The sequence below is a fragment of the Crocodylus siamensis genome, chromosome 14, assembly GCF_052110815.1.
Source record: "Crocodylus siamensis isolate JL-2025a chromosome 14, ASM5211081v1, whole genome shotgun sequence".
Taxonomy (NCBI): Eukaryota; Metazoa; Chordata; order Crocodylia; family Crocodylidae; genus Crocodylus; species Crocodylus siamensis.
In genome coordinates this window covers 17587982-17615760 of record NC_143408.1, presented here as the reverse complement: position 1 = coordinate 17615760, position 27779 = coordinate 17587982, and the positions used below count along the sequence as shown (strand labels likewise).

The 27779-nt window shown below is 46.4% G+C and overlaps 1 protein-coding gene across 6 annotated transcripts in view; it reads left to right on the top strand.

Annotated features, from left to right (window-relative positions):
- ETS1 (ETS proto-oncogene 1, transcription factor) overlaps window positions 1–27779 on the top strand; it is a 114041-nt gene that overhangs the window by 76346 nt on the left and 9916 nt on the right. For 4 of the 6 annotated variants that reach the window (XM_090027008.1, XM_090027011.1, XM_090027009.1 and 1 more), the window contains 5 exons: window positions 5943–6062; window positions 6972–7172; window positions 11401–11478; window positions 12423–12671; window positions 16560–16820. In XM_090027008.1, coding sequence (XP_089883134.1) covers window positions 5943–6062; window positions 6972–7172; window positions 11401–11478; window positions 12423–12671; window positions 16560–16820 — 909 coding nt within the window. The remainder of the gene's footprint in view (window positions 1–5942; window positions 6063–6971; window positions 7173–11400; window positions 11479–12422; window positions 12672–16559; window positions 16821–27779) is intronic. The other 2 variants (XM_090027012.1, XM_090027013.1) reach the window with 1 other exon arrangement.

Here is a 27779-nt window from a genome sequence, read left to right as displayed (position 1 = left end):
CCTCTTGTTATAGCTGCCAGAAATTAGTGAATTTGTATAAGCATTGCTGCAGAACAGGGGGCCCTAAAAGGAGAGCGGGAACCCAGCACTGGAAGCACCGGTGCAGAAAACATGCTATCTCACTACAAAGGCGGCAGCGTGGTACAAAGCCACACAGCCAGTCAGTTCTAGGATTAGACCGCAGGCTCTTCTGTCTCCCAGGCCAGTGTGCAACCCCCCCCAAATCTGTCATTTCCCACTACTTCCAAATACTCCTGAGACTTGAAGCGAGGCACAGGTGAAACAGCAGACTGGACTGAAGTCCTGAAAATGACATTTTGGTTGGCAAGGAAAACTTGAAATGAGAGGATTTCACCACAGTCTGGTTTTTCTGCTGGGTGGCTCTAACCCCTGGGTCTCTGCTTTGAATACCATGGCCCACAGCAAAAGTGACACTGTACCGAAACTGGTGGGAGACAGAGCTTGATCCTGCAGTCATGTGGCCTGGCTTGTCAGGGCTAACCCCACTGAGTTCAGCAGAGTTAAATTATGAGATGTGGGAGGAGAATCAACCCCAATTTCCCATGTAGGATGGCCTGATTAAAGAGGCAAAAGAATGCAGTCTCTTCCCCAAAATATCCTACAATTGCCTGTCTGGTGCAAAGCCTTAGATACATTTAACTTTACACAAGGAAACCTTCCCAATTAACTTAGAGAAATCACTCAGCTAAAGCTAGGCTTGAAGAAACTCTGGCAGGACCAACTTCTTACTGAGAATAGTTCTAAAGAGATGTTAATAAATAGTTACAGATCCTATTAAAAAAAGTGGAAGACATGATATCAGTCTTTGATTCTGAATAGAGCTTCCCAACAGTTTTGAAATACAATCTGAAGAAAAAAAAAAATCTTGAAAATCATGCTTTTACAGTTATTTTGAGAGTCCATTTTCAAAACACAAAGTTGTGTTTGTTACACACTCAGGGATCATGCTGAGAACTGCTGCCTTTTTATCTCTTAACATTTTCTTAATAAAAATCCCAAAGTTGTGATTGTTTTGTTAACCCCATTGATGCCCACACCCTTTGCTGATGTCCATTTCCCTGCAGTGAAATGGAGAAAGCATTCACAACTGTGCATATCTAAATTGCCCCGCTCACCTTCCCTTGTATGATGCTTTGCTGAAGAGTCTACAAGGTTGTTTCAGTGTGAAGCATGGTTAGAAAGTTTTCTTAGGATAATTCTGAATCATGCTTCCAGAGGCAGAGAGCGAGCAATAAGCTACCATTTAACCAGACTGCTCAAGGGAGTAGATAACGCTTGGGTGGTCCACACAGCATAGAAAGCAAAGCATTAAAAAATAACATGATGAAGCAGGGACGGGGCATCAAGCCACTTTCTCTCAGCATTACCTCAAAGGAGGTGGCATAGAGTAGAGCTATCTGAGGAGCTTGCTTGTTCCTTCACACCCTTGCTAATGAAATCCAGCTAATAACAAAGTGCAGGTTTTTTTTACCAAACTCGTTGTTTTTTAAGGTCTTGATTTTCCTATTACAATTACTCACTGGTCTATCTACACTATGGCATCTGTGAGAGGTAAATCAGACCCTGAACTCCACGGCCAGATAAAGACATTATTACACTTTTACTGGTATGAGTGGTTAGAAGTCAGTCTGTGCCCATAACCAAACAGAAGTTCAGCACATACAGACTGGTTTAAAAATGGTGGGACCTGGTCTAAGATTTGTCCTCCACCACTGAAGGGGGGATGCGAGTTTTGTGACTACTGATCTAAACTATGGCGCTTACAGAAAACCATGTCACTTAGATCAGTTCCACCTTGGGCTTTCTGAATGACTGTACCTAGCCCCCATTGACTGGGGTGGAGGGATGGGTGGGGGGAAGAGATCTGGAGCACTCTGCTGACATACCTAAGTAAGGAATGTTGTAATTTGTAATAAAAGGAGTGGCACAATGACTGATCAGGGTGAGTTACAGGAATAGGAATTAAAAACGTAAGAGCCAGATTTTACATGTTTTACTTCTTGGGGCAAAAGGCAAGAGTGCAAGGATGGAGCCTGTAAAAGGAGGTTATTTGGCTTCTGAGGATGAAAGGAGTCCGGACCTTGTGTCCCTGCTCTGGGCTCTGGAGCTTCAGGCCTTGTTGCAAGGGACACTTAAGCTTTACTGTGCTGTCTGAAAAGGTAGAACGTGTTCTGAACATGCACGCGGAGATGCTTACTGTGATCTCAGCCCACTCTGGACAGGGTTGGAGCTGCCTGTGCCCCCCCACGCCCTTCCCCTCAGTACTGACTCTGGCACTGAGCACTGCAGCACACACATCTGTGAGGATATGCAACCTTCATGCCTAGAGCCTGTGCACTCCCCACTGCTGCCCAGCCTGGCATACCTGTCCCTGGCATGCTGACAGTGGGCAGAAAGCGGCACAGGGAGCCGAGCCCAGGAGACAGGCTGCTCCTGCCAGTGGATGCACAGAAGCCAGGTCTCTACTACCGGCAATCTTGAATTGGCCCTGATGTGATGCCGGGGCTGGAACTGTATCATCACTCCTATCCCCCACACCTCGCTACAGTCTTGAACTTCACATTATTTCCATGGAGCAGTCAAATAATAACTGTACATGTGATGGGTAATGCAGTCTGGAGATAATCCTTGTGCAAAAAGTCCTAACTTTGTTATGATACGATCACGCTTAGCATATGTTTTACTGCTTGACCACATGGACGCTTGCGTTTTAAATGCAGTTAACACGTCCTAAGTGTAACATGCCACGTGGCCCTAGAAGTGGCTGTTTCACTTTGATATGGAGGCTCCATCTTGACTGCTGAAGATGAATTTCTTACACGTTCAGGGATCTGAAATCAAAGGTCCCATTGATGTATAAGTCCTTTTAACTAGTGCATGTGCCCATGCCCAGATCCTTGTTTGTGCATACAGGTAGCAAGGCACCACAAGGCTGCCCACCGGTGCATGCAAAGGTGAGACTTTGTGCAAGTGTAGCGAGCATGACTTACGAGAGTCCTTTATGGAACTGTGGCCCCTTAGTGTCTGCTTCTTGCCTTAGTATTGACGTTCCTATGCCGGATGGATAGCTAGTGGGAATGCCAAGGGTGCGTTTAGCCCGTTTCATCTCTGGGCCCCCAGCTGAAATCTAGACAAACTCTGGGACTGGACATTACCACCTGATGATTGTGTGCAGTACCTTTGGAGCTTTTACTCATATTTTTAGTTCCTGTGTCACCCAAACAAAGCCCTTAAGCAGATGCCTAACTCTCAGAGAAGTCAACAGGACCTCAACGTATCTTGGTTGAACTGGCATTAAAATTGGAAGAAATAAAATTGGTCAGAAAGAATTTATGTTTTCTCCCAAATGAAATATATTTGACTTTTGGGCCTCCAAAGCCAACAAACTTTTTTGGTTTGCAAAAAACCAAGACATTTTGATTTCTGACATTTTTGTGGGGGGGGGGGGCAGGAAATTGAGAAGATGTATTTGCTGGAGGAAAAACCCCCTTCTAAACGAAACATTTTCCTCATTTACATAGCAATAAATGAGCCCTTCTGAGTTTTTGTTCCTGGATTTTCTGAGCAAATCATTCACTTCTCCTGGCCTCAGTTTCCTACTGTGTAAAACCTATCTGAACTGGTCCACAAAATGCTTGGACACTTACAAAAGAGTTAAATACACTTCAAGCTAGATCCTTTGAGATGATTATTTTATGCTGACTTCTTTTTGCACTAAAATTAGTTTGGGAAATGTATTAAAGATGAATAGAGCATAAGATTTTTCTCTTTGTGAGAGTAGTTGTTTTTCAAATAAAATATATATATCCATTCCCCCATCCTAGGGAGAAAGAAAGAAAATGAGAAAGAAGGAGGAAAAAGTGGTTCTTGCCTTATGACTGCTCATCGCCAGCATTTATTCCAGCATCCAAAACTTTTGGCCTGACATCCCTTGTCTCTGGTGGGGGCGGCTGTGCCGGGCTCAGTGACTCATTCAGTAGTTGCTTCACTGTATGGATTTTGCATTATGTAACTCTGTGTTAATCTGGGATTTTCCAGCTCTTTGATTGACTCCTTTCTTGACATTTTTTCTATGGTGCTTTCGTCATGCTGTGTGCTACCACGAACCTCCTTTTCCAGGATTCCCTGAGATTTCCCCCTTTTCCACTCCTTCCGTTTCCCTGGAAGCCAGAACAGGGTGTTGAGTGCTAGGAACAGCCAAACCCGCTGAGGGAAAATGATATTTTCCTTCTTGTCTTTAGAATTCCCCTCATTTTAGGATTCATAACTGGTTTTGGTATGATGTGCTCTGCTGACTGTATTTTCCCTTAATTTGTTGTGCCCCTGGGATGCAGACAGGGCTTATTATGCCCAGCTGTGTAATGCCTCTAAAATGCTTGGATATATGATCACAGTATAGTCAGCAGCCTGTTCCATCATTGCTCATGTTTTTAACAAATTGGCCTTTTTCAATGAAAGAGATATTAAAAGATAGGCTTCAGCACCAGGATCTAAGTGCAACATCACTCGGTAGTGAAGAGAGACCTTTTTAATATTGGGGGGCAACAGCTGTAGGTCATATTTTGACTGTAGCCCAGACATGGTAAAAAAAAATAAAATCTAAGAAAACCATTGAAACATATTGAACTTTTTTTGTGGAAAGAATGGTTTTTACTGCTAAATGTTATTGCTCAGACATTGCAATGAGGGTTCCCTGCTTCAGAAACTAGATACAATTTCTCAGGAATAAAATGAAAGCAGATTCTTTATTCATTTTCCATTCGGAGAGAAGCATGAAATGTTATTACTGAAGACTTTTGCTGTGCTGGCCATGTATGCAACACCAAGCAAAGACAGAGGGAGATCTGCCAGCTGAGGATCTATGTAGTTGAATTAGCCATATTGGAATACAAAGGCACTAGAAAACACAGAAATTCCTGCAAAGCCGGAATTGGGAAGTTTAAATAGCTAATTTAATATTACAGGCTCTGAATAGTCCCATCAACTTCAGTTTAATACTCCCGCAGCATAAAAGATAAGCATTGGCATAAGTCTTTGTAGGACTGAGGTCTAAATTAGTCCTGTTCTTGCCAAGTGCTGTGAACGTGCAGTAGTGGCGGTTGTAGTCACGTTGGTCTAAGGACATAGGCAAGCGTCCTCTGCCTGAAGAAGGATGTTCGTATCCAAAAGCTTGCAAAGAAGAATTTTTCCGACTATTTTAGTTGGTCCAATAAAAGATATCAGAATTACCCAAAGGACCTTGTCTGTGAATGTGCAGTTCCTTATATGCTTCAGTGGGATGTACTGGCACTCAGCACTTTCCAGGATCAGGCCCTATTCCCCAAAGCTGAGTTACGTCAGGGGAGTGCTTTGCACTGATTTTGCTGGACTTTGACTAGGATGTTAGATGTATTTTTACAATCATGGCAGCAGAGTTGCTATTTAATAAATTTAAAGCATAATGATAGCCTAGATAATCAACTTGGGGCTTTCTTTATAAAATACATTAAAAACCTAACTTTTCCCTTTCTTAAAGTGGTTTAATATTGGCATAACTCCGCTGGCTTGTTTGAAGTTGCTTCTGATTTCCTCCGGGATGAAGTGGACTGAGAATCAGGCTGCTTTGTTTAGCTTGGCAGCATCCCTTTAGCAAGAACATGCTTGAAATAAGTATCATACCTTCAAGATAAGACTGGCCAGCGACAGTGGTGCAGTTCTTCTAACCCGCCCTTTATCAGTGTGATGTATTGGCATGTGACACTCTGCGGGCAGAGTTACAGAGCAGCAGTAAGGGGAGATCCCAGGTCATGTTGTTCAACTCAGTTATTTTTTGGATTTGGTTTTGGATGTAGTAATCCCAGAGTTCCTAATACTGCCATCTTCTCCTTTAGCAGGGTGCACAGTCTAGCAAATGGTTTATTTTTCTCTTCTGCTTCTTTCAGATATGGAATGTGCAGATGTGCCTTTGTTAACCCCGAGCAGTAAAGAAATGATGTCGCAGGCACTGAAGGCCACTTTCAGCGGCTTTGCAAAAGAGCAGCAGCGACTGGGAATCCCCAAAGGTATTACATGCCCGCACCTATGTCCCTCTGTACAAAGGGGCAAGAAAGGAGGAAGCCCAGGCATTTTCTCACATCCTCTTCTCCAAAAACATTGTTCCATTCATTATCCATTCCATCACCCTGTCTCAGCACTCCCCTGATCCCTGGCATCTCTGCCTGGAGGAAACTACAAGTGGAAGTATCCAGCATTGTTTGGCAGGTTGACTTGTATGATGTCCACCCTATTTATAAGTCAAGACATCTTTGCCATATGACTGCTTTCCATTACCCCAGGGAGCTCTAACCCTTTCACTGGGCTCCTTCTCAAGGCATCATAGGGATGTTTTGCCCAAAGAGATGTGGCCATATTTCACAGTATCTGCTGGGAGACTATCAGGTTTTTCTATGAGGAGAGGTATGAGGTGCTCTTTGGCCTAGATTAGCTATGTAAGAATGATGCTCATGAAGAGACTGGGGAGTTTCAAGAACAGGGTAGCAAAAGAGATCAGAAAATCCTATGGGAATTCAGTCATTATCAAACACTGGTTCAGGACTTGCTAATGGCACACATCATCATAAGCTTTGTCAGAAATGGCACCCAGTAAGCCGACAGAGCAGTGAGGCCTAAAGGATGAACATCATTTTGTGGTGTGTGTCCCCCACCTCCACTATTACATATTACACCTTTGTCAACTACAGCTGGGAATTAGAGGGTAACACCAATTATCGGAGGGTTTCAAGATGAAGTTGGACAGGCCTCTGTTTGGATGGTTTCAGAACAGTGAATCCCACACCTGGGACAAGATGACCCTGGAGGTCTCTGCAGGCTCTGCACCTGTTGGCATAGGAATTGCTGATTTTTTTTTCTCACTGGTTTGGTGTAACATGTGGATGCTTATTAATGGATTTCTTTGATGACCCTTGATGTAGACCCCCAGCAATGGACGGAGACTCACGTGCGAGACTGGGTGATGTGGGCCGTGAATGAGTTCAGTCTGAAAGGAGTGGATTTCCAGAAGTTTTGCATGAATGGAGCTGCCCTCTGTGCTCTGGGCAAGGACTGCTTCATTGAGCTAGCACCTGACTTTGTGGGAGATATTCTCTGGGAACATCTGGAGATGCTGCAGAAAGGTAACTGAATGGATCACCAAATGGGTTACAGTAAGGGGCTTGGAGGCAGACTGGCCCATGAGACCCCCAAAGAGCATGGCTCGGAGTCTGGATGCAATAAAGAGCAATAGTGTAACTGGTACTTTGTGCAGTGATGCCATCCAAACTTTACAGCAGATGAGGTCATATTTGGATGGTGGATCACTCAGGTTGGTGAGTGCTGCGGGCAGTGGTACCTGCAGTGTAGCAAGGGATATTTTTGCCTGAATCAATCTCTTGGCTTGGGGCTTCTGGACATGGTATCTTCTAGGTATGACTTAAAATGGAAGCCCTGAATAGTTGTGATCAATGAAGATCCCATGGCATTTCTTGAGAGGGGCAGGCTGATCATGAAAGATCAGTGGATATGGCTGGTTTCCACTGCAGACAGGGACATTCTGTCTGTTTGGAAATTAAAAGGGGGATTTTCCTAATCACTCAGTATTGACCTAACTTTGTCTCCACTGGGAGTTTTTCCGCTGCCTTCAGTTGACGCTGAGTGGTACTTTTGAAAATCCCACCTTATATTTCCAGTTGCAGCTGGAAAATAGTATTCTTGATTCCTTGCCCTAAAAGGTAATTTTTGGGTAGGGCTGTACAGCTTCTGTGCTCCATGCCCAAGAAGATTACATTGCATCTTTATTTGTCTCTGCATACCAGCTTTCACGGGCATTGAATATTCTCTCGATGGAGAGCATAGCAAAAGATCTGATGAGATAGTTTGGAGTAAGTGAACTACCTCGAGGGCTGATGAGTTTGAGTTATGAAATTAAGATATAAGCAGAAGCTGCAGACCCATACAACTCTGGGAAGCATCAACGCATTTGTTTTAACTTAACAGTATCTACTTAAACCCTTTTGACTTCAATGGGAATTAAAGTCCAACCCAATGTCCACAAAAGTCAATACAAAGATTGGAATGGAGTTTGGATCTGGCTCTTCAAAAATGGAACTGGCATGTGCTTAATTCCTTTATTGAATGGGGACCCAGCTATGTGGGGAGACAGGAACTAGAGTGGGTGGCAGGATGCACACATACCCTAGTGAGCTCTCCTTCGCTTTAGGGACACCTGCCCAGCATGAATCAGTGGAGACCCTGAGACTGCCTTCCTGCAAAAGCCTCTCTGCCTCGACACTGCCCAAGGCACTGATCACATACCACGAAGTGCCCAAAACACATGGGGACACTGAGCAGATCTGAACACTTCTAAGCCACCCTTTTCTCTCTGATGCAGAATCTAGTTCAGTCATGGAGCTGTTTCCGGCCCTGGGCTTCTAGATATCCACTGTATTAATGCATTGACTGAGTGTCCTTGACATCAGGGCTGCTCCAGTGGCAGTAAAAGGGGAGGAGGTGGGGACTGAGAGGTGAAGGATTTTATGCCTTCCAAGAAACCCATTGACAAATGGAGGTTAATTACTGATTACTAATTTTACTGTCACCTGTGGTTTGCAGAAGGTAAACACGGCTGTTCGTGGGGTCAGCAGCAGCCTGTATTTTCCTACTCCTTGTTTGCTTCTGCAATCTTTTTCAGTTCTTTTCTTTTTCCGTTAGTTTTTATGGAGCCTGAGTTTTCACAACAAATACATTTAAAAAAAACCTTGTAGTGAACTCAACCCCTAGTTACTGGAAGCGGCTGAAGAGCTGACCCCTGCTTCCTGCTACTTGAAGTTTTACGCCCTTGAAAGTTGCCTGCTATGGCAGTGGTATTTTGGTTGAGGCACTGCATAAGGGCTTGAGAGCATTGGGTGCATGTCCAGCTCTGCCACTGATTCTCTGGGGCAAATGAATTAAACGGCTCTATGCCTCAGTTTCCTTGGTGTAAAGTTGGTTGAATTGTTCCCTACCTCCTTGGGATGCAATGTAGCTATGTCTGTCAGCACTTACATCATACAGTGATGGTGCAGTGCAAAACCCAGAGAGATGGATGCCCTGACAAGAACTTTTACCTGCCAGGTCCTGGCTTCAACGCTTATCACCGAGGCATGAAAAGAACGATGCATTGCTGCCCCTCTTGCACTCAGGGCACAGGGTGGGGAATCCAGCGGTTGGAGTTGCATTTTCAGCTCTTTCAGATGTGCTGTCTCACCTTGTGCAAACAACATAGGCTCTCTGAACTTCACTTCCCTTGTCCGTAAGACAGGCAGACCTAGCAGGACGGGTGACTCCTTGCAGAGATTATTTTGGAGCCTTAGACAGCAAGTGCTTTGTAGAAGTCACCAGCTTTGTGCATTTTAGGGCTGAATCCTGCCCCAGTGAGGTCAGTGAGGGTCTAGAGTATATCTGGACAGCATCTGCAGTACTCCTGAGAAGCATTTCCTATCACGTGTTCCTATGCAGCACACGCCCAGACCCAGAAATAGAGCAGTGAATCCCCAGAAAGGCACTCCCCAACCTAGAAACCCCAAGTAAGATGTGGGCGCTGATGTGCTAGTGCTGTATAAACACATGGTAAGATGCAAGTGGCTATCAGGTGCTAACCTGCTAATATCAAAGATAGAACTATTTTTCCCATTTTACAGACAGGGACCCGCTGTACAAAGAGACCGAGCAACCCGCCTAGGGAGTTTGAGTCACAGTTGTGAGCTGAACCTCACTGCAGGGCTTACCCACTTCAGCAGTGTACTTTGGCACCGTCTTTGCTGGGAGCAGTACCAAGCCTTTGCTTATTATCCCAAACCGCTCAGCACCACCTTTGCGAATCCACTCTAAGTCATCAGGTCACATGGGGACAAGCTACAACCTGTCAGTCCCTCTTATTAACATGCCCCCGTTAGCTTTTTCAGAAGAAGTGACTCACATACCACAGGCTGCTAAAGGTATAAAAATGGCAGCAGACGGGTAACGTTTTCTTTATGTATTTGGGTGCTTTCAGGCTTATTTTTCCAAATTTCTTCTTAAAATAGCTCCTGGTTACCAGCAGTGTCAGCAGTGCCCTCTGCTTGACTGTAAACCTACTTGAGCATTGCCCTCTTTAACTCAGTCCCACCCTTTCCCTGTGGTCACCCACCCTGCCCCTTGGCAGGCTCTGCGGGGAGGGGAGAAGAGCACTCTGCATTAGGTCTCTCTCTTTCCACAAAACCTTCCTTTGTTTGAGAATTTTTTCCACCCTGCAATCCCAGGAGGGGAGGCCAAAATTAGGCTCCATCGAGTGAACGTGCATTATCTTTGGTTAGTTTCTCTCCAGCCTCAGCAGAAATAAATATAGTCCAAGAAATTCATGGGTTTTTTTTATTTTTGTTACCCTTTGTAAGCTCCCATGACGGTATCTCTGTCCACCCACTATGCTGTGCAAGCGATGCTGAAAATGAGCGAGGTGTTAAAGGGAGAAAGAGCCAGGACAGAAACTACAACTGTAGTTGGAAGGGGCCAATATATACACACACACACATATATATACACACACACACACACACACACATATGTGTGTGTGTTGATTTTACAGTTAACAGTCATTGATTAAGCAGCTAGAAACCCCATGGTGCTAGCTACTACACATTGAGTGTTCAGCAAAAGTAAGGTGGTGGCTGTGCAGCAGCCACCTTATAAATGTAGTATCAAGGTATTTTCTGTCATCTCTCTATTCAGCTTTACCTTGTGTCTCACTGGGATGGGAACAGTACCAATGTTTTGGACTTGGAGGAACAGTGCTTGTCACATACACTCACACACATGCATATACTCAGAGCTGGTTCAAAACAGGGGAACTTTTTCGGGGGGGAAGCCTAAATTTTTCATTTAAAAAAAGTCTGATTTCAAAATGTTATTGACTCTCAAAACATACACAATGAGAACTGGTCCAAACTCTGGGGAAAATGTGGTACAATTTGTTCTTTGTTGGTCCTTAAAAAGGCTTAATTAAAAACATATATGTGAGCTCTACATACAATCATGATAAGCAGCCAGCAAAAGCAGGAAAAGTAGCAAAAACTAAAGGAAACAATTAAAGATTAATAATAATATTATAACAACGCCTAGAAGTTCCAGCTGTGATAAGATTCACATGCAGCAGTTTTGAAAACGTGGAGAGTTACTGGTGCCTAAGGCTTGGCTTTTCAAGGAAATCAGGTAATCACTTTTGCACTTGACTTTCTTTGGTTTCTTTGAAAATCCCAGCTATAGTAGCTGAGTGCTTTGGGAGATTCTGGCCTCTATATATAATTCCAAGTGTTGGTAACGTTGATAATCCTATGAACTTTCTTCTTGCAGAAGAAGCAAAGCCGTATCCAGCTAATGGAGTGAACGCCGCATATCCGGAATCCCGTTATACATCCGACTACTTGATTAGTAAGTCTGAGCTGCATTTCTCAATGCTTTTCTTCTCCTCTAAATTGTCCAGCGTGTTACTGTGCTAATATCTGACAGGCAGGTACCACCCAATATCCCATTGTCAGTGCTGACTTCCACTAGAAAAGCAGCACTCTTTCTAGGCCCGTTTCTGTTCCCAGTGCGTTTTTGGAGTCCCCTTTGTTTAACATACTGGCAGATTACTACCCTGATCATGGAAAAGTATGCAAAGTCCATAGTAAACTCATGCCTCTGTTTTTCTTGTATGTGCTAATTAGTATTGATTCATTGTTATTGGGCATTAGAGTTGACACCCCACTGGGCTAACCAAGAGGAGGCATGGCTCAAAGCTCTTGATTCAGACTGTTTGTAAACTCGTTTCTTTCTAGAAGTGGCCTCTGGTAGATCTCCTTGAGTAACCTAGGACTTTCAGAACAATTGCATCTCCCATGACTTTGATTGGACTTGTAGGTGTTCAGCTTTTCTGGGAAGTTCACAATGTCTCCAGCTGGGCCCTTCAATACTGTGGGTATTTTTAAAAATGTGTGTCCCCCCCCCTTGTTTTTAATGGAAACTTGGATGCTGAAGTACACGTGGACCCCACAGGGATGCCCAATCAATACGTAGTTCAGCCTCAAAAGCCAGCAATTGAGCACCCGTGCTGCAATAGAAGGGCATGAGTTGTGTTTCTTCTGGAACCAGCTGATCTGCTAAACTTGTATTCCAGATTTTCTCTCTGGTCAGTGAGGAAGGCTGAAGCAGAAAGGATGCTGCTTGATTTTCATGCAGTTATATAATCATTTAAACAAAGACAGCCCTTGTCCCAAAGAGCTCAGAACGTAGCAAGAAGCAAAAGGTGGAGACAGCCATGCTCTGCTTCGCTTTGCTTTATTCTATTTCTGATTGGGATCCAATGTTAACGTAGCCCGTCATTCCACTGGCAGGTTATGGCATCGAGCATGCTCAGTGTGTGCCTCCATCAGAGTTCTCTGAGCCCAGCTTTATCACAGAATCCTACCAGACCCTCCATCCGATCAGCTCCGAGGAGCTCCTGTCCCTCAAGTATGAGAGTGACTACCCAGCCGTCATCCTGCGTGACCCTGTCCAGACAGATTCCCTGCAGACAGACTACTTCACGATCAAGCAGGAAGTTGTAACCACGGATAACATGTGCATGGGGCGCACCAGTCGAGGTAAGGTTGCGAGTCTCCAGACTCTGCTTGGATTTTCAGTGCATCTCTCCACCCACGCCTAAGGATACAAATGAGTGGTGACACTGCCCCTTCCGCCCTGGAGGTTTCTTTCTAGTGGGGTTCTGTTTGGGGCCAAAACCCCCCCACGTGTGCCTCACAAATCGTTTACCCAACACATGTTGTCCAAGGGTCTGAAAGCTTTTATGCATAATGTCCCAGATTCTAAACAGCTGTGCATCATTTTTTCCACTGACTGGTGTAACAGCAGTTTACACAAGCCGAGTATGTGGCCCAATAAATTAAGGCTCACTGCACCGTGGAGAGCAGTGTGGAGAGTGTGGTTATCCCCACTGTAGAGGCAGGGGGACTGTGGCACTGACTGGGACAGCATCTCCTTCAGTCCACATAATATGGGTCAGGTATAGAGCTCCTAGCTCCTGTACTGCAAATACCCAGGCCCAGATCCTCAAAGGCACTCAGGTGTCTAACTCCCATTGAAATCAGGACGTAGGCACCTGAATATTTCTTAAGAATCTGTGGCCAGACACCTTTTTAGGTTAATATTATTAAATTGAAACAGGCAGACCCAGATTGTTAACTGGTGTGTGTTCACTGAAGTCAGGACAGCTACTCTGTTTTACAGAGTTATCCACAGAGAAGGTCTCATTTCATGGAGTTGATAGTCATTAACCAAAGCATGTATTAGTGTTCCCTTTTATGGATGGGGAAACCAAGGCAAAGGAAAGCAATTTGATTCTCCCAAGATCCTGCACTGCAGTGAACTCAGCTCATTTGATTCCTGATTCTTGTCGTGATAGCTGTGCTGATATGGATTGACTTTGATCTTGAATTTTGACTATATCATTAGTATTATTATACTGGAATGAGACCAGGAAAATGCCAATGTTGGATCTTTCCATACGTTCAGACTCCTCTGCCAGTCTGTGTCATGCTCCCGTCTGAATTCACATGTGCATTAGATTATGGGGGTTATTTTTATGTTTCTCTTTTTTGTTCGAAGCTGGGGAAAGCTTGTTTGAGGAGGGGGATGGTAGTTCTCTCTCTCTTTCTCTCTCTCTCTTTAACTATTACTACTGGTTGAACATTTATATAAAACAGGCAAATTAGCCAGATGTGGTGAGGCTAGGGGCAGCTGTGCTGCAGTTTTAGGTAAGCTCTTTTTCCGGGGTTGTTTTTCTGACTGTTTTCTAATTTGGTTCTCTCTCTTCTCTTGAGCTTTTCTTTAAGGAAGGAAACTTTATAGTTATTATTGAAAGGCAACTAGCCAGTTGCACTTTCGCAATCATAGCTCAGTCATACACAGCCTCCAAACCTCAAGGGAAGGGGATCCTACAGAAGCAAGTCCCACAGACCAGCGCTAAGTAAGGACAGTCAGGAAGAGGCACCTGTATTAAATGAGCCCTTTAAAATGTCAACCATGGTTCTGGGTTGTCTCCAACCCTGCCCTGGCAATGCCAAAGGATCTGCTGAGGTGGCTGAGTGTGGGTATAAAATGCATACCCAGTTTAATGTCTCTTAATCCTGCCAAAATGGGTCAATGGGCTGGAGTGTATATAAGAATCCACCCCCTTACCAATATGATTATATCTTTATTATTATAGATGCCATAGAAACAGCTACATGACAGGAATTTCATCAAAAGCCTGCAAAGCCAAACAGTTAAAAACTAAGAAACATCAGAATTAAAGTTGTCTTTGCAACTTTAATTTGGCCCCTTTGTAACTTTGCTTTCTGGCAGACTGTATATACATGATGCACGCTCTTTTTCTATTCTGCATGATCAATAAAGACAGAATCTTTGGAAGACTGAGCTGTCAGGCTCCATCAGTGCTCCACTGAGCCTATGCAAACTCTGATTGCCAGAAGCTCACAACTTAGCCAAATTTAGGCAGATTTTCCAAGGCACAGCAACAGCACGTCCACAACATCTCAGATCCTCTGCCAAGTGTCCAATTCCTGATCCAAGGCAGGCCTTAGATGTTCTCAATGAAATAGTTGTACAAATCATTTAATAGGGGTAAAACAACAGGTTTTCCCCTTTCTGCTTTCTTGGAAATGGCTGTGCTATTTTTGTTAATATTCACAACCCCCCCCCCAAACAAACAAACAAAAAACAGTCTGAAGTATGAGAGTTTGAGCCTAAATGTGGAAGTTTGGTGAAACTGTAAAGAACTGAAAACAGAGTCTTGTAATGGAAAGTGTCAAACAACCTTACATTTAGGCCTTCCTAGCTGCAACAAATGTATAAATGATTTCAAGGAGAGACAGGCCTGATCTGCAGCCTCAGATTTCAAAAAGTGTAAATCAGCAATAAGATTGTAAATGCTGGCTTGTGAATTATGCTCATTAGGGCTCAGAGTCAGTGCCCCGCTAGGCTGAATGGGAGCTGAAGTCCTAAGTGCCTGCTCTGTCCATTACTGAAGAGGCTGACTTCTGCAAGCCAACACTAGTTAGGCTCTTCTTGCAGCAAGCACTGTTTAAACTAAAATACAACAAATATTTGGCCGCATGTGCCAGCTCCATTCTGCGTTCATTTCCCTTGAGATTTACTATCTGGGCCTGAGCAGGGGGCAGTTCTGCCAATGGAAATTTCTCCAGGAGCTCTTACACAATCCCTGCAGCTGTTTTTAGCCCAGTTTGGGAAATTAATGAACTTGAATGATCCTATTACGCTCTCAGCTTGTCAGTGAAGCTGTTGAGCAATAAGCAGAAGAAGGCAGCTCAGAGTGCAATTTAAATCTATTTTTTTCAGTCCCTTTTTTAGCTCCCTGTACTTCTAATCACAGGGCGCCAGCTCCTCTGCTGGAGTAAACCAACGTAGGTCCATGGATCCCAGCGAAGCTTCCTTTTGTATTCCAGCTGAAGATCTGACCCTGTAACATATTGATCTCAGCAGAGAAAACAATTGCAATTGTTGATGGAGTCCAGATGTGTGCAGCTCAGCGAAGCAAAAGTTGTTGTTGTCTAACTTGTGCACCTAGCTAAACTCCTGCTGCTTGATAACTTCTGGATGCCAGGGACTTTGGTTATGATTTACTGCACAAAAATATCACAATAAAGCTCTGTAGCAAAAAATGCCAATAAGGCAAGTGAAAAAGTAGACTTAGCAGGGCGTTTGGCAGGTGGGGATAATGCCCCAGCCTAAATTTGCAGGCCCAGTTACCCATCTGGACTGTGTGAATGTATATCTGCTCCATGTGTTTACCTGTAAACTCTGTTGGGCAGCATAAAATATCATGGATGCCTACGTTGGTATGTACATGATCATGAGAGCAGGGCTGAGATCACAGCATTCAGAGTTATGTAGTGACCGCGCCGTTAGGATTTTTCTGTGGGCCTTTGTGTTATGGACGGACTCTTAACCCCTATGCTTAAAACAGGGAACTGTTAATGTCCATTTTACTGGGGTATTTTCCCTTCAGATGCCCAAAATCAGGGCAGTCACCTTTTAGAAGGAGTGGCATTTAAGGCGACAGTAGAAATTCAGTTTGGCTATTTCTCTGATGGTTAAGATGAAACTGGGAGTCTGGACTCTTGGGTTCTCTTCTTGCTTCTCTACCGGTGATGTTGAATTGAGTCCCTTACCTCTTCTTCACCTCAGATTGCCCCACTCTGTAATACAGCTCTGCAGGTTCAAGGTGTAGAGGATTAATTAAAGGCTGCTTTAAGCGGAAAGGTGTGGCGGAAGAGCGTGATGCAGCCTGGCTTGGCACTGAACGTGGATAGCAGATCCCTTTGTGCTGTCTGTGTGTCCTGTGACACAGCGTGCCCTAGGAGCACTATCCTCGTGGCATCAATTTGAGTATTGAATGTAAACTGCCTCCCAGCAGGTGGGGTGAATCTCATTTCTCCCTCCATTCCCCCCAGGTAAACTAGGGGGCCAGGACTCCTTCGAGAGCATAGAGAGCTACGACAGCTGTGACCGCCTGACACAGTCCTGGAGCAGCCAGTCCTCCTTCCAGAGCCTTCAGCGTGTCCCCTCCTATGACAGCTTTGACTCAGAGGACTACCCAGCGGCTCTGCCCAACCATAAGCCCAAGGGTACCTTCAAGGACTATGTTCGAGATCGGGCTGACATGAACAAGGACAAGCCTGTCATTCCTGCTGCTGCCCTTGCTGGCTACACAGGTAGGGTCATATCCCCTTGGCCAAAACCTCTCAGACAAGTCTCTTGGGTTTCACTGGTGCTGGAGACTCAAGGGCTCTGACCAGAGAAGTGATGCAGTGTGGGCAGCAGCAGTGTCAACCTTCCCCTTGTGTTGCTGATCCTTGACCCTGACTGGGAGGGACCGGGGCAGGGGGCATGCCAGTGACTGAAGGGGTCCCTCCGGCCACACAGCAGCCCCAGGGAGTGAGGGCTTTCAGAGTGGACACATCTCTCCCTGTAGATGTACAGCTGAGAACCACCATCTGCTGAGGGGCCAAGCCCAGTAGCCCCTGTCCTTTGAGATGGTCCAGATTGCAGGACCACATCTAGTAGTCCGGTGGGTAGTCCTCTGACCTCTGTCCCCGGACTGGGTGGGTCCAAACACCCCAGAGCCCTGTGACATCCAGAATCCAGCTCCAAATATTGTGATTCAGGCCTGTCTATCTAGCAGCTCTTTTAGGTATTCACCTATCCATCAGAGCCTTTGGGGCCTTTATTGATGGAGCAGGTTCATACCAGTGACTGGGGGGATGGGAATCCCTGTTTCTCCCATTACTGGTGTTTTGAGCCTTGTTCTCTTTAAGACGTGTGGAAAATGGGGTGCAGTATGCCTTCTTATTCATCCTATTACCTATTGTCCTCTACAGCCCATGGTGGTAAATGATAATACAAGGATCTTGCTAGAATCCTTTGACCCCAGCCGACTTCCTGCCCCTGGAGCGGGGGGCTGGACTTGATGATCTTCAAGGTCCCTTCCAGCCCTAATGTCTTTGTCCAAGGCAGCAAAAAGCCAGGCCCGTTACTGTTCAAGACAGGAGTTTCTGGGGTCACTCAGGACAAACTCAGTAATTCAGCAATGTGGTGCAGCAGGCTGGTCACTCGTTTGTAGTCTCTGCCTCAGAACAAGATGCATTTCCAAACATGCTACCTTTATGTCTTTCCTTATATCCATGAGTGGAGGCAAGACAATAATCTCCTGGAACTCTGCACTGTTGAGGTTGAGGATGAAGAAGGGGGAATAAGAACAGGAGAGAGAGGAAGGAAATCACTAGGACTTCAGAATCCATTTGAAACCTAGATCAAAGAGCCAAAGCTTACTCTTTGGCCAGTTCCCCCTCCACCCATAAATAATTATCCCTCATACCCCAGTTGGTAGCAGCTGTGACCTGGAGGAGCCATGTGGCAGAAATAGCATGAGCAGATAAAGATCATCAAAAGCTTCGGCGCAGCCCCCGAGGTGCGACTCTTCCAGAAATCTCCTCCCACGCACATAGCTCATCGTGGGACTGATAACAGTTTGGGGAGGGGGGTGGTGCGGTGGGGAGATAATTTTAGGAGCTACATGTAAAAAGGAAGTGGTTTGTTGCAATAGCTTTAGTTGTAAAGGGAGTTCAACCTAGTCAGCTGAATGGGGGCATTTTAAGTGGCCTGTATAAAAGAAATCAAATCATGTCATGTTCCTGAGCTGGCTACTGCCCGGTAGGATGTGGCTGATAAAACATCTCAGCTGCAGAAGGTGCTGAGCTACATACATCAGTGCTCTGTAGACCGTAAGTTGTTCCTATAAACATTCTTTGCATTATTTTGTCCTAAGCAAGCGAATCCTTCCTACTTATAGGAGCACCAGGCAGCAGCAGCCCTCTGGTGCGTTAGGGTCAGGATATGGTGCAAGAGGGTTGATCTCCATTCAACAGGTGGAGAGACTGAGACTGAGACACAGAGGGGTGTTAGGGAGTAAGTGGCAGAGCTAGCTATCGAACCTAGTGCTCCCCATCTGATGCACTAACCCAGTGGGGGTCAGCCTTTGTGACAGGCATGCCACAAGGTAAGCCCTACTCCCTCCCTGAGTGCCTCTCTGATCGTTTCCCCCTGCCACTGAGTTCCCTGCTCCCTGCCTGATCTTCCATGTGCCACACAAAGCGGCTGTGCGTGCCACTTGTCATGGATGCTGTGGGTTGGCTACCCGTGTGCTAACCATTAGGCAATACTCTGTCCCTCATTGTGGATCCTAGTGTGTGCAATAGTTGTCCATTCCCTTATGCAGCTACTTGGCAAGCTGTGACAAATGACTAGGACATTTTCCTCGCATGATCAAGCCCAGACTTTACTCACTTTGTTTAGGTTCATTTTATTGCTTCGGGCTGTACCTCCACCTACTCACCGTTCTTCCTGTTCCAGACATATTCTTCACAGGGGAGACACTTAGGATTGCTCAGAGCAATGTATGTCAGGGTGACGTCTCATATACAAGCTTTATTAGGGAACCCACACAGACAACAGGACTTGAGGGCCTGGGTGGTGAAATTCATTGGAGAAGCTTGTCCAGATTTTGTAGTCAAGAGAAGGCTTACCTCTCAGAGACAGCAAGCCCCCCTGATGCTCAGTTTTAAGGCTTATCTTAGGGGTGGGTAATTAGTTGGTCTGGAGTGGGAAGAGCATGATGGGCCAGGGCTGTGACAGCGAGCCTGGGGCAAAGCTGCGACCTGATCCCTGCATGTCGCTGTGGCAGGGGCCGATTTTGTGGGCAGGGGTGTGCCAGGAGCAGATTGCAGCTCTGTCCCGGGCCCCAGCCCCACACTCTCGCCACCCAGAGATCCCAGGGTCTCCATGTAGGCTGGCCCAAGACCTGTGTGGGCAGGGTGCACTCAGACAGACAGATTGGATGGGGCTGGGGAGCAGTGTCTAGGAGCAGAACAGGCAAGCGGGACAGGGCTGGGATCTGGGGGTGGTGACAGTGGGGTGCCTGGGGCAGAGCCGCAGTCTGCTCCTTTTATGCCCCTGCATGTGGAACTGGTGTCTGTCGCAGGGGCATGCGGGCAGCAGATCGTGGCTATGCCCTGGGCCCTGACCTCTGCCTTTCATAACCAGCAAAAGGCAAGAAACATGCACCGCAGAGTGTCTGAGAGTCTCTTTAGGCACTTGGGGTACACAGTGAACCGTCCTCTCCAAGCCGTCTACCACAAGGTATTTCACTCCACTACCACCCCACGGGATGGAAAACCAGATCTACTAACTCCCATAGTGACTCGCAGCCTTTTTTCACCCACCAGCATTAGTACTCCAAAGCATATCTTTGGACTCATGCATGTTGTAACCTGAACTAGCAGCTAGATACACTGGTGATCGTTAGATGGAGTTCTGTAGGTTACTTCCTTGAAAGAGGTAATGCCCAGAACTCAAATGGTGGAATAATCATTGCCCTAAACAGTAGGAAAGGGGAACCAGGGCAGCTGTTTCGTTTGGTGAGTAGTGAGCTGGTTTGCATTTCTGCAGAACTGATTTAGTTTCTATGTGCAGCTGATCAAGGTATGCAGGGGTACTGAGTGACAGGACTCCTGGGTTCTGTTCTTAAGGAAGGAAGTGGTATGTAGTGGTGCAAAGGAAACTCAGAGTCAGGATGTTAGAGGTCTGTTCCCAGCCACGGCAGGGAAGCATGTTGCAGCAGGCAGACCATGGGCCCAGGGGCCAGGACTCATGGGGCGTGTTCTTCACTCTGCCACTGACTCAGCTGGTGACTTCAGCAGGTCTGGGTCTCCAGGCTTCTGGTCACCCTTCAGGGAAAGCCTCTTACACACTACCCTTCTGTTCGCCAAGTGCTTTAACTGCCTCTGTATGGAGAGGCTCTGGAAGTGCCTGGTATTTTTCTTTCATCTATCCATGTCTTGCATTTAAGAAATTTAAAATGGTGTTCAGGTTTGGGTTTTTTTTTTTTAATCAAGAGCCTCTTTGCAATGGCACTGGGAGGTGGCAATGTGCTTTATCACAAGAGAAGCAGAAGCTCTGATGGTATCAGCCCTGGAAGGCGCATGGTTTGGTGAGAAGGTGCATTTTGGCGGAAGCCTGGCTTGCGTTTGATGTGTTCTTAACTCAGCTAGCAAGCAGCTTTTCAAAGCTCCATTATCTGCCCCCACATCTTGACCTAATTTAACAAGTTGCCATGGTTGCTCAGAGAGGTTGATGCAATTTTCTTATCTTTGGAGGAAGACTGTAACTGCACAAGAGTTTGTGAAAATTAAGCGTCTAACCAATATCTGTGCTAAGAGGAACACAACCAAGGCAACTGAGCACAATCTTCTGAGCCTGTGCAGCAGTAACAAGCATTGTCATTTGCTATCTTAAGTGTCTCAAATTAAAAACACGAGTTTAATCTTTTTGAAACCATCTAAGAGATCTAGGCATGAATCTGCCCTTAAAATGCGGGTGAGATGTGTACAGCCTACACTGCAGTCTGTGGTATGACTACAGTTCTTGGAGACATACCCAAGCTAGCTTTAAGTTAGCAAGCTCAGGTGCTGATAATAGCGTAGACATGGTATCCTGGAGCTCAGTCCAGGTGGCAGAGCCCACCCCGGACCCTGGGTAAGTACTTGCACATCCGTCGTGCACTGAGCTCTGTGCAGCCACAGCTACATTGCTATTGATACCCCGAGCAGCTTAATTTAAAGCTATTGGGTATATGTCTGACCACGTGCAGTCATGCCTTTGCCTGCAGTATAGACATATCCCAAGGGTGAGAACTGCTAGATTTAGGGAGGTTTCCAGATGAAAGAGTAGAGCACTGGATGGGATGGAAAAATACTGGAGAACAGTCCTGGACCAGTCTGTGGAGAGCAGAGTGAACTGGCTTTGACCACAGAAAGCTTAACTTTCTCGGAGTTCTGTGACCTGCTTTTTTCCAGTGCACTTGAAGCCGATAGCCTGACCTACTTCTCTTTTTGGCTTTATAGCCGGAGGGACCATTTAGTGCTGAACATTTTGCTTTGTCCATTGCAGCCACATGGCCTCACCGCTGCAAGATGCTTTCCAACTTCTGTTTAGCAAACAGAAGAGCCTGCATGTGTGGGCAGCAGAGATGCTGCATGGGTTTGTTTCATGAGCCTTAAGACCCTCAGCTTCTCTGTACAGTCCCAATCAGCTGGCTGTGGCTTGCCTTCTTGTTACCCTTTGTACTACAGTAGTGCCTACAACCCCAGTGAATTTAAAGCCTATGCACTGCCCGGCTACATGCTAATGAGAGTTACCATCCTACAGGGCTTCTCGTTTAGATAAGACCAGACACAGTTTTGCCCTGTTTTATGGAGGACGAACCAAAGCCCAGAAAGAATAAATGACTCACCTGGAGTCACAAAGCAGATGAATAGGAGGGCTAGGAGCCAAGTCCAGAGATGTCTTCCTGCCTAGAGCAGCGGGGCTGGACCTGATGATCTGCAAGGTCCCTTCCAGACCCAAACAGTCTATGAATCTGTGACTATCCAGTGACCCAGGTCAGTGCCTTAACCACAAGGGAGTCCTTCCTCTTCTGTAACATACTCTTGTGACTAGGAATCTAGTGGTAATGTAGGAAGTAGCCTGTTGCCTAAGGCTGAACAGCCCAGAAGTGTAAACCTAGCTCTGTTCATAGTGCAGGATGGACTTATCTCCCTACTGAGCTACTGTTAAAGGGAGAAAGCAAACACTACAGAGAATATCAAATTCCTCTGAGGCTCGACCCTCCACAACATGTGCAGAGCATTTCCATTTAACAAGGGGTCATCACTACCAAGTGAGACCCACATCTCAGCCCTGGCCCCTTCAGTGGCCACATATATTATAGGTTTCTCCAGATTATGACTCTGAAAGCTCTTTCCCACAAAAATCCACTGAGTGCTGCAATGTCAGGAGCCCCATGGCAGGCAACTTGCTATTTCAGGGCAATGGTTATCTGTGCCATTTAAAAGTGAAAGCTCACAGCTGCTGCTTTATGAGGAAGAAAAGTCTGTTGAAGAAAGTGGGTCTCTTCAAGAGATCTGCCTGCTCCTTTCCCTCTTCATGCTGCTGCCCGTGCTGCTGATTGAAATTCATGCTGATTGAGCCCGACAGGCACACTCTGATGGGAGACAGACTTGTTGCTTATTGCCAATGACCAGGAACTTGCTGACTGTAATAGTCCCAGCTCCTGTGTACTCGTGTAGTGGAGATGTACTGGAGATCACATGGGGTGCAGTAGCTTGGTCATCTCTGCCCAGTGCTGTCGCTTGGATGGAAACATCAAGGTACATAGGCTATTCATGACTGCTCCTGCAAGTGGAGAAGTGTAAAAGGCTGCCACTACCTGAAGCCGAAGTATGGGTGTTCCTAGGCGTTGCTTCCCACTTATGGGAGCGCGTTATTATAGTACATTCAGTGGGTGCTCTCAGGCACACGCGCTTATGGAAAGGTTGGATTGTCTGCCCTCCTTGATTCAGATGCAAAATGTGATTTTTCCTGTCATTGAGGGATGACTTCGAGGGTGACTTTACACTCTGGTTTCCTCTGCCCACTTCCAGAGTTTTGCAGCCTCCTCTGCAAACAGCTCCTCAGCTGCGCTCTGTGAGGCACGTTTCTCATCACAAGGTGGAACCCAGAAGGTGGGGCTGGCCTTGGTTCAGTGGCCCCTGTGCCATCTGCCAGACGTGCGCTAAGAACGGTGAAATCCACCGCATGCAACACTGCTCAACCATGACCGTGCTTCAACTTGTAAAGCAAAAATGTGCATCCTGAGCCAGCGAGTGGCTTTGCAACTTAAAGCTGTCTTTAAGTTGTATTAGTCACAGTTCAGAATAGTTCATCAGGTTGTGCTACGTTTACGTGTTGAGCTGTCCCGCTAGACACACCAACGCCAGAGGTTTAAGAACTGCTACTGCTGCACCCATCTGTCTGATGTCAAGCGGCCCGGCATGCTCCCACCCAGCACGCTCCTCCCTAGAAGAGAGGAAAGTTCCTTATGGGGTCTTTCAAAGCTAGAGAAGGTCCTAAACAAAACCCTGGCTCCAGTCATATCCAGTCTTTGAGATCTGGATCTGAATTTTACCCTGTTTGAAAATGACGCTCAAGTAGGCCATTCTTAACAAAACAAGACTTCCTGAGGGAGAAACCTGGGGAAGAAAGGCAAATGCCTGAGGCATTGGGAAAAGGAGGTACAGCAGAGACAAAAGAGTATCAATGCCCAAGCCTACCCAACGCTAGCCAAGAGGACTCAGCCCCTCCTGATGACTCCTGTCTCCAAAACAATGTGATAGGCAGCCCAGGGAAGGCGAGTACGTGACTGAAGTGAAGGCTGTTCGGGAGGCGTTGCTTTGCCCAGTTGTTTTGTATGGTTGGAACCACAAACCACATAGTGAAAAGAATAGGTGTGCCGCTCTCGATTTTTGTTTTGCCTCTTTCAAACAAATGCCGTTGGGAGGAGGGGGTGTGAAAATTGGCAGGTTGATGCATTTCAGATTGGGCCTAAATATGTAAATGAAGGGTCTGTCTACACAGACAAGTTGCAGTGATGGAGTTTCACTAGTGGAAATGGCCTGTGCAGATGCAGTTTTCAAATGTGAGATGGGAGTCAAACCAATACCACTTATCCCGGCATGTGGCTTGAGTGCATGAAGTACACTTGTGCAGTTACATCAGTGTAGTTTAGTGGGTGCAAACTGCCCCCGTCTAGACCAGCCAGAAGTTTTGCCAGTTGGGCCCTGTGGACTCGGTTCCAGTCTCCACCCTTAACAGAGGCTCAAACGTTGCACTTTCTGAAACAGGCTTGAAAGTCCCAGTAAGAACGCAGCATCACCACAATTATCTGTGCTTCTAGCAGTAACTTACAGAGTTTCAAAGTGCTTGGAAACTATTTCAAATGCTGCTGAAGTGTAACTACTTCAACGGTGGAATGAAGAAGCTGCCTAACAGCTCAGTAGCAGCCATTTAGGACAGGAAGGGACCAGTACCATGCTTATTTGATTCCACAGGGAGCAGTTTGGTAGGCAGAAATCAGTTACCTGTATTGGTCTTTGGTTTATATGCTGAGGTTGGCAAACCGCCTCTTGCCAAAGGACCTGAGGGATCATGTTTCTGGGGGTTTATTTGCAAGGCGCACTCTGTACTCCCCCCGCCAACCCCCTCCTCTGGGAGTGCAGGACCCTCTCTCTTGGACCATGCTGGAGCAACCATGCGGCCACAACTTAAAAGACTGAAGCTTCATCTCTACTACCTCTTAGTGCAGCCACCTGGGTTTTCCCCAGCAGGACTGAGTAGGCCTGGCATGGCTTAGCTAACGATACATGATGGAATTGTAGACTAAGATGGAGTGGCTGCAAGTGAGTGAATGAGATGAAATGATTAGACAGCTCAGATCCTGCTAAGTCTCTTAAAACCCCTGGTAAATCCATCACCGAAGGCTTAAGTAGATTCCAAGTGATGCAAATTCCAAGCGATGCAAAGGCTTTGCAGTGGGTGGAGATTTTACTTAGAGTTTAAGGGAAACTGGACATGATGATGGCCCTTCTGCCAGTAATCTTGTCATGCTACAGGCTCATGTTTTGTTCTGTTAGCACTTCTCATTCAGAAATCATAGCCATGTGACTCCCTTTCATTCAGATGCATTTGGCAGTGCTTGGGGCAGAACAAAGTTCTGCAGGCCTGCATAAGGAAGAAAGATTGTCGACCCTGTCTCCAAGCAGGCTGTCTCCTAGCAGAGCTATGGGGAAGCTCGAAAGGAGATCTGACCCTGGACTTGTGCAATGCATGCACAGGAGCTTGTATGTGCGCGTGCGCACACACACACACACACACACACACACACACACAGACATAGACGCATGCAAAGAGGCTTTGCTCAAACAGAGTTCCCACTGTAGCAGCATTTCATAATCAGGCTTAAGAAGCATATTTTCCCTGTGACGTTAGAGAATTCCTAATGTGTGACACTCCCCAATGGACCCTGCTAAAGGGCCCTCTTCACTGCTATGGAGGCAAGACAGGGCATCCTTTGTAAGTCACATTTAGCATGTGAGCCCCCTCTGACTGACTCTATTCTTGGCCTCCCCTCCCTCCCGAGGACAGAGGTCAACAGGCTGAGCTGAAGGGACAGCCGGGACCTCTAATTCCTTCCCTTGGTTTCTGTGGGGAGGGGGAGTATTGCCACCTTTCCATGTTTTTTTTCCTGAAAATGAGTGGGTTTGGTGAACCCTCCTCGGGGGGAGGCTGCAAACTCCTAGAAGAGACGCTTGGTGAAACTCGTCATCATGAAAGGCACCTTTTGTCCATGCCCTCCACCCTGTGTCCATGTCTGAGGGCTGGTACATCTGTCTATCAGGATGGCCCTCCAGGGTCTGCTTCTCCCTTGCAAGGCACAAAACAAGACAGACCTTCAGTCTGGCAGTGGGCAGGACTGCGACTTAGCCGAGGGCTGTCTGCGTCCTTCTGACTTCCACCGCATCCTGCTCCAAGAGGGCCAGGCACAGGCATAGCTGGGGTGTGGCTATACCCCATTACACCAGCTGTTGGTGTGGCCCACGGGTCAGGGTTGTAGGATGGCAGAAGCAGAGTGGGGAGGAAGTGTCTGCTTCAGTTTCGGAGTCTGCTCATGAGATAAGAAAGGAAGAATTTTTCCAGTCAAGGTGGAGATTGCTTGTTTCCTAATTATTTTTGTAGTACTCCAGTGCCAACTGGCTTTTAAAGACAGCAGCGGCCCACTCCTCCATGGGTGTAATGCAGCTTAGCCCCACTGGCTGAAGCAGAGCTATGCTGATTTATACCAGCTAAGGCTTTGGGCCCACTTGTCTTGTTAGTAACGCCCACCCTACCTGGCTGCAAAGGAAAGATGAAGGATGAAGCAGGTCACGAAGTGCCCAGGACACTGACTGTCTCCAGAGGGGAACACAGGGCAAGTACGTAATGTTTGCTCCTCAGTAGCACACACGCAGCGTTACACTGTCTAAATACTGGGGCTGTTGGGTGGGTTTTTCAAAAAAAATAATGTCTCGGGGAGTTAGGCACCTAATACCTCCTGAAAGTCTGTGGGAGTTGGGCACATAACACCCTTAAGAGCTGAAGAAAAATCACTAGTATTATTAACACCTACCCTACGGGTAGAAAGAAAGCCTCTTTCTCCAAGGCTGTCATCCCAGAGCCTATCTTGATAATACCCACACAGCTGGCCTGAGCAGACATCTTCTGTGCTCAGACCCCACACCCTTGTCTTAATAATTGCAATTTCTCTATAAAAATACCAAGAGAGGTGGAGTCTGATAACTCTATCTTGACAGAGCTGTGCTCATTCATGCAGGCTTTGGCTTGCCTTGTGTGTTGGCTCCTGCCACCCTCACACATCTGTTGACCTTCTGACATTTTAAATGCGGTCTGACCCTGCCAGCAGCCCACCTCTCGTGTCTCTGTTGCCTTCCCCTGTGGCTTGGTGCGTGTTCATCTAGCTGAAGTCTGCCTGCGAGCTGCGCAGTAGTTAAGTCTTTTATGAGACTCCTTGTGCACCATGACAGAGCTGGCTTTGCTCATCCCCCATAGGCCATTAGGAATAAACACCGGGGATCCTGTATGGCCAGTGGTGACACTCCTTCCCCCTCCAAGGAAACCATCCTGTGGGTTATGATGTCATGCAATTTCACCTACCACAGTCCTTAACAGACTGAAGGTGATAAACTGCTAGGCTTCCATGCCCCTTTGCATGCCAGCTGGCAGCAAAGAGTGAGAGTAAAAAGTGTTAATTGCATTGGTTATTTGGCCCAGGGTTAGATACATTTTCCTCCTCAAGCTTGGAAAGCCTTGAAAGCTTGCAGCAAAGCCATTGCAACCTGGTTACCTGCCAAAAGGAATCATCTGTCTGGCTACGCATTTACTGACAACCCAATCCTGTTAATAGGAACATCCATCAAAATCAATGTATGTTTTTCTCCATGCTCCATTCAGTTTATCATTTTTATTGCTCCTTAGGCTGGCAGAGATCATGGGAAATCAACAGGATGGGGAGATCCCAATCTGTGTGGCATCCCACAGTTACTAATTCAGTACTAGGCTGACCCAGGCACTAATTAGACCAGCTCCTTTGGGGCTGTAGTTTATACTAGAGAACTGGTGGAAAGACAGTTTGCTCTGGCCTGACCTTGCTTTGCTGACTTTAATCCTCAGTGAGCACCCCTTTC